At 42.4% G+C, this 7,452-nt stretch overlaps 1 protein-coding gene across 1 annotated transcript in view; it reads left to right on the top strand.

The window, feature by feature from the left end:
• Positions 1–515: 515 nt before the first annotated feature.
• rin3 (Ras and Rab interactor 3) overlaps positions 516–7,452 on the top strand; it is a gene marked incomplete at its 5' end in the record, with an annotated part of 10,499 nt that continues 3,562 nt past the window's right edge. The window contains 7 exons of the mRNA XM_010773385.1: positions 516–1,554; positions 2,857–3,034; positions 3,141–3,312; positions 4,566–4,687; positions 4,851–5,037; positions 5,555–5,686; positions 5,866–6,032. Coding sequence (XP_010771687.1) covers positions 516–1,554; positions 2,857–3,034; positions 3,141–3,312; positions 4,566–4,687; positions 4,851–5,037; positions 5,555–5,686; positions 5,866–6,032 — 1,997 coding nt within the window. The remainder of the gene's footprint in view (positions 1,555–2,856; positions 3,035–3,140; positions 3,313–4,565; positions 4,688–4,850; positions 5,038–5,554; positions 5,687–5,865; positions 6,033–7,452) is intronic.

Genomic DNA, 7,452 nt, shown 5'->3' on the forward strand with positions numbered 1-7,452 from the left:
ACAGAGAGGCGGCAGCTGCGGGACATTAGCCTGCGTAGTGCGTACTAACACCGCTGCGAGGCTCCGGCTAGCACAACCTCCTCCCCCAATACTTAGATCAAGTTGGTTACTGATTACAATTTTGTTCAGGTAAGTCATAATAATAATAATAATAATAATAATAATAATAATAATAATAATAATAATAATAGTCATAATAATAAAAATACACAATCACAAATACAATAGCATTTTCTAAAACAGGAAATTAATAATAGAAAAAAGGAATTAAAAAAGATGAAAAGACCAATTAAATGGCGTTGTTGCTAATTAAATCCCAAAATTTAAAAAATGATGTTTTCAGCTGCCGTTTAAAAATGTCCACGAGGTTGCCTCTGAAATTTTAGGCTGGGTGTTCTAGATTTTGCACGCGTAGTGGATAAATCTGCTTCACCCATTTTATTTTGGGGGACTTTAGGTATATTGTACAGGTATACATGTTTTAAGTAACCCTCACAACCTTGACTACTTATCAGCTTTAACACTGACTGCATGTTTTGCAGATTTCTGGACGTCCGGTCTGAGCCTGCAGGCAGAGAACCAGGAGCAGGTTCTGGATCAGAACCAGAGTAGACCCTACATGTATGTTAACCCGGTCCCTATGGAGGACTCCCCCAGCAAAGACCTGAACACCTCCTCTATCTCCAAACTGGACATCATCGCCAATCATACCCCCACCCCCTCACTGCAGAATGGAGAAGCCCCTCAGAAGATGAGCACAGAGGTCAAAGGGCGGTCCAAAAAGGTGCCCAGTCCGGACATTAAATACAAGCGTCCCCCGCCCCGACCCCCCAGCATGGGCTTAGGGTCGGGGATGGGCCTCCCCTTCTCCTCTCCCCCCTCGCCTCACACTTCTGTAACTGATAGAAAAGAGGAAGGAAAGGGAGGGGCAGGGGAGAGAGAAGAGAGGAAGTTAGTGTCAACATTACTCACTCCGTCCAGGCCTCCGGTCCCCCCGCAGAGCCGAGCCGCTCCCCCACTGCCTCCTGCGCCTCTACGTCGCACCTCCTCCCGGAAAAGCACCGACCAAGAGGTAGGAGAGGGGACAGAGAGAGAGAAGGGACAAAATCCTGCGAAGATAACTGAGAGAGAGGGAGGAGGAGAGGGAAGTAAATCAGGTCAGCCCAGTGAGGGGGGTGAAGAAGAGAGCATGCATCAGGAGGAAGAGGTGGAAAAGGACAATGAGAAGAAGGAGGAAGAGGAGGTGAAAATGGAGGATGATAAACAAAAATCCAGCTCCCTCTGTGCGCTGTTAACCAAGAAGCCCACCCGCCCGGTCCCTCCCCCGAGGAGGAAACCCTCCTCCCAAAACACACCTGTCTGCCCTGCTGCGGGAGGATCAGCCAATCAGGCTGCAGGGATGAGAGGGCCCCCTCCATCCCCAGCACGGAGGCCGGACGTGTCGCTGTACTCGCCACAAGGGGGGGCAGTGCTAGTAACAGACCCCGACTCCCGCTCCACCAGCAGCACAGAGGAAGAAGCAGAGCTGAGCCAGGAACAGGAGCAGAACCAGAAGTAGGTTCTGGATCTGTGGCAGAGGAAAAGTGCTGTGTGCAAATATATGATAGGATGTAAAACCAGGTTTGTAGTTCATCAAACTGCGTAGTATGTGGATTTGAATTAATTTCAGTATGAGAACATTTATTTAATGGGCATATTGACCTAACTGACCCATAATGCATTTTGGCTCTTTAAAAATGCCAAGGCAGACTGTGAGGCAGGTTTCTGTCCAATTTTAGGGCAAAGGTTAATCAATTTCACAGAAAATCAGCTAAAGATGAATTATTCATTAATAGTGTGTTTCCATCCTGCAATTAGCATCAGCAGTTGGTTTATCTTGACTTGCACTCTCATAAATATTGGGGGCAAATTTACTTATCTTTTTTTTAACCGTCGCTAGCTAGTTTGTTAATGAGATATTCTTAGAATAATAGATATGACAAGTGAAATGGTAAAATCAGAGCCTATAAGGCTTGCCTATACTCTGATAGCAACCAGGACCAGCTTCCTCACAGTCAGGAAATACTACACAGTAAAATATGTTATCCTGACTAGGGCTTTTTTTACATGACCTGTAACCCCACAAACAAAAAAATGGCAACTACGTTACTCACAATGCAACTCGACCGCTTGGTCAGACATCACTTACAGTAAGTGTGACTAATATAGCCTCCATAATTCTTAATTAATTTGTAATAATTAATCAAACATGTATTTCTGATTTGTGCATTACAAAGTATTTCACATCGCACATTAGCTTAACAATTGTATTAAAGTAATTATGTTAAGTCTTATACTTTTCAACACATGTTTGAAACCTGCAGTTAAAAGGTATAAAACTTTCTAACTAGCAAACAGTTGAACCAACAAAGAGCAATTCTCGACCTATAATATTTGTAGTAAATGTAGTTTAAATCTGTCCTTGTTCATTCTAAATAAAACCAATAAAAGTCACTGGTGTCTAATAGCAATGTAGCACAGTTTTTCAGTATAAGTATAGAAAAGCATTACTGGAACCCCATTATAAACCAAAAGTTTCGACTACAAGCAAGGGCAGCTATGCTTCGATTAAGCATGCTTAATATCAGAATGTGCAAGGCTGATTTTAGATTATTATCACAGACAAGATTTTTGTACAGAGTTCAAATCATCAAAACGTTTTAAACTATGCTTATAATTTGAAACTTCCCTGCCCAGAAGGTCTCAGACAGTTGAAGACTGGACCTCGAAGCCAATTGGTAACAATGTGTTGGTCAAAGAGGCATGCTCTACAGTTTCTATTTTTGTTTAAAAGACGTACCTTATCATTCTTTCCAGTCGCCCCGCGGAGAGTCGCATCCCCAAGGTAGCAGTGAAGAGAACCCCCACTGTGATGTTGGACAGAGCCCGCTACCGCCTGTCCACGGTCCTCACCGGCCTCATCAGCCACGACCGGCGCCTCACGCAGCGCATCGTGGAGCTGGCCCGGGACCCGCTGAGCTACTTCGGCAACCTGGTGAGTACACAGGAGATCTTTATCTGCTTTTGATTTAGACCTCAACGCCACATATCATCTGGATTAAAAAATGGAATCAAGTATAGCTTTCATACTTTGTATATAGGTGAAAGAGCACCGTGCGTTCACCCTGGAGACCATGTCGAACCACTCCACCTCGACTGAGCTGCTACAGGAGATCCGACAGATGATGACCCAGCTGAAGAGCTACCTGCTGCAGAGCACTGAGCTGCAAGCCATGCTGGAGCCACAACACCAGTATTCAGAAGAAAAACTGGGTAAACTCAAATGACGCTGTTTTTTATTTCATACTTTTTTTTTCTTTTTATCAATTGGATTCCTAAAGTAAGGGTTAGGGTTCCGGTCTTGGATTATTCACATTACTCAAGATTTGCCTATTGGTGTATTTTACAACTTTTAGGTCCTAATAATTTAAATATGTTCTATTTAAGTGTTCTTCCTGAGAAGATGATTAACTTTAAAAGACAGATTTTCCCAATGTATGTCTATGGGAATAAGTCTTTTTGGGCCAAATGAAATCACTTAACATTGTAATATCACAGTTAGGCCACTATTTCAATTTAATTTAAAGTCTGTCTCTGTTCCTTGTATGTATCCGTACTCTTTATACATCCTTGCTTTGGCAAAGATGTTCTCCAACTATAGATAGCACATTAGAATTGGCTAACATTACATAAAACGAGGTATGTATACAGATTTAATAAACATGTTAATCATTACGAACGTTCCAACAAAGTCGACATTGGCTTAAAATGTTTACACAATTTGACTAATGTTAACGGCCCATGTTTTCAGAGCTAGTTAAATTGCGAAACTGACATAGACAAAGTTCATTTCTGCCTGATATGTCTGTCTAAAAAATATGATTGTCGTGTGAGAATATTTGGAAGATAAATGGCTAGTGGAAAATAAGTCCAATATCATGGGGACTCTGGGGCAGAGGAGTTGGTCATAATCTCCCGTTGAGTTAAAAGACTCAGATCTACTGATACTGTAGATACAGAACCAAAGAGGCAGAGCCAGAGCAAAACCAACATGATACAGGGAATCAACTCTCAGTGTGGTGTCTATTTTCTATATTGTGGGATGGCCCTTGCTGCTGCTCTACAGCTTCATTCTCTACACTAAGGGCCAAGTGCTACAGAGACTTACTGTTGTCTCTTGAGGAACAGGTGGTAATACAAGAGAGGACAGGCCAGGGATAGTCCGTTAGCATGCTAATTTGAGTAGATATATCACAATACATAGACGTGTTTGACATAACATCAACACTGTAACCTCTTTCACATTCTGTTTGGCAATTTAGTTCATGTTTTGATTGTTAAAGTTTCTAATTCTGGACACATTTTACACATTTCACCTTTAAATGCTTATACGAGTCAGATTTTGTGAATCCAAAGTGTTTAGTTTTTGTTACAGTCATTCTCAAAGGAACGGTTTACGTTATGTTGTTCATTTTGCAAAAGGGTACGTTTTATTGATTGCATTGTACATGTGTGTGCCTGTGCAGAGAGCATCGCAGAGGCTGCTTTGTGTAAGAGTGTGCTGAAGCCACTGAGGGAGCAAATTTACCAGAGTCTTGAGAAACTGCGCATCAATGACAGCAGCCTGAAACAGCTGGCACAGAACCAGGTAAGACTGGACCGGACAGCTATGAGAGACATGTTCATATCAAAAGTAGCAGATGACGCTGATGGTGTGTGTGTGTGTGTGTGTGTGTGTGTGTGTGTGTGTGTGTGTGTGTGTGTGTGTGTGTGTGTGTGTGTGTGTGTGTGTGTGTGTGTGTGTGTTTCAGTCTGTCATTCTAGGCAGCACCACCACAGCTTTAGGAGTAACCACTGCTGTCCCTGAGGCCTCTGCTATGGAGAAGATCAGCATCAAACTGAGCAACCTGCATCTGGAGTATTCACCCCAGAAAAAGATCGAGCTCATGCTGAAGGCATGCAAGATCATCTATGACTCCATGGCTGTCAGCAGTCCAGGTCAGAACCCCAGAAAAACAATTTAACCTATGAACTCCAATTCTATTTTTTTTTTTTATCAAAACCAAACCTCCATTCATGGCAGTACGATTATGGCAATATACCTAAAACTAGTTTTTAAGCCTTTGTCAGGCGTCTTTGTTTTATTGGCCCCATAACAAGCATTAGCATTAGCCTTCTTTACACACATGAAAAATGCTCTTTCAATGGCAAGCTAAGGTGAGCTCACAGGCCAATTACATGAGATCAGATATTCCTAATTGGAAAATTGTTTGTTAAATCCAGTTCCGGGAGGGTGGTCTCAGCTCACTCTAGAGAATCTTTAATAATCATCAAAAGTCATTGTCCAATTATAGCGTAATTACCAACACAGTTTCTTGTCATGTCAACAACACTACACATTGGCACAAAACATGTTTTTAGTGAACATTTGTGTACATCTCCCCACTTTTAATCAAAGAGTTTCCTCCCCGGGGAATACTTTGTCAAAAATATTTATATGTGTGTTTGTGTTTAGGGCGTGCCCATGGCGCTGATGACTTCCTGCCAGTAATGATGTACGTCCTGGCTAGATCCAATCTGCCCAACCTGCAGCTGGATGTAGAATACATGATGGAGCTGATGGACCCTGCCTTAGCACTAGGAGAAGGTACCCAGAAAATACTAACACCCTGATCCCGTATCTGTGTTTGCAACCTTATTGATTGTGTGTGTGTGTGTGTGTGTGTGTGTGTGTGTGTGTGTGTGTGTGTGTGTGTGTGTGTGTGTGTGTGTGTGTGTGTGTGTGTGTGTGTGTGTGTGTGTGCGCGTGCGTGCGTGCGTGTGTAGGTTCCTATTATCTGACAACCACCTATGGGGCTCTGGAGCACATTAAGACTTTTGACCAGCAGAGGACAGCAACACGGCAGCTCAGCAGAGAGGTTCAGGACTCCATCCACCGCTGGGAGAGGAGACGCACGCTGAACCAGGAGCGCATGGCCCAGGGATCTGTTCGGGTACAAACACGCACCCACATACCAAGACGACATTATTAACAGTGACACGCTGTGTGATCTGCTAGGGTCAGAGGGACTCACATGCTGTAAGAGACAATAAGGATTGGTATTGCATGATGTACATGTAAAAAAACTAAATTCTACTTGTATTGTGGGAAAAAATGTAAACTAATGGCGCATTCCCACCGCAGGCCTTGCTCGACTTAGTACTGTTTTGTTAGGACTTGTTAGGCCCGTCTCACTTTAATGCTGCGTTTCCATTACAGTTTAGTAGCTGGGGCAGTAACTATAGTAACGCAGTGTAGGCGGAGCTGTGACGTCATCTTCAATGAGCACCCCAGAAAAACAACATCAGCCGTTAGCTGTTAGCCCTCAGAGCTCACAGCTCCTCATATCTGTTCAGAAACTAGACAAAAGTTAAACAAGTACAAACCACAGACTTTCTGTGTCATGGTGAATACAGTCGCTGGTTTATTTATGTCTGTATAGGCCGTTGTTGTGAGTGTGGACGGTCGGAGCATACTGTACAATGTTAGCTTAGCCGATCTCCATTTAGACAACACACATTTTAAAAGGTATTTCGCCTGCCGTCTGTCTGCAGACTTGTCAAAGCATTAATTCATGGTTTTTACTAACCGGTATCAGTATGTTCAGTGATGCAAACACAGGTATGGGGAAAAAAGAGAGAACTATTCGAAGCAGGAAAAAAACAACGTAATATAGCATCTGACAAAGGCCTGTGCTATAATGCTTAAATTAACTGGCTATTCTTTATAATATACTCAGATCAATAGGAGACAGAGATGTTAAGTTATAAATCAAGGGTTTTTATTATTATTTACAGCAGGGGTGGGGAACCTTTTTCCTTTCAATTTTTACAACATCCTCCGAGGGCCGTACAAATTATTGAACTCAACCTCTGCTTAAAAAAACTAACATCACAGCCAATTCATTTGGCCTTTCTTTCATGCTGTGCAAAGAAAAAGCAACCTCTTAATCCAGATATCTTACCATGACTCGCGCATGCATGCATGCATGTGCACGGTGTGGCATGACCACCAAAACAGAAAGATATGGACACAAGATGTGTGCAAATGTATTTAGTATCCATGTGAACATGATTTAAGTGGGGGGGACCTAACCTCCTCTAGGGGGGTCCAGGGGCACGCTCCCCCGGGAAGATTTTTTTTTTAAATATTGAAGTTAAAAGCATCAATCTGGTGCACTTTGAGAGCAACATGAGGAGATCTATGGATACATCTCTCAACACCCATTTGAAACAGAACTGTAACCAGATTTTTCTTTTTGGATATTTTACAAATCACTTATTTTTAACAACTTTTTTGTTACTGTCAAATAGTATTTTATACCTGTTTTTCATTTAGTCTCTAATGTCTGATTAATAATTATAATGATCATA

This window comes from Notothenia coriiceps, unplaced genomic scaffold, assembly GCF_000735185.1.
Source record: "Notothenia coriiceps isolate Sejong01 unplaced genomic scaffold, NC01 NC01_scaffold00012511, whole genome shotgun sequence".
Taxonomy (NCBI): Eukaryota; Metazoa; Chordata; class Actinopteri; order Perciformes; family Nototheniidae; genus Notothenia; species Notothenia coriiceps.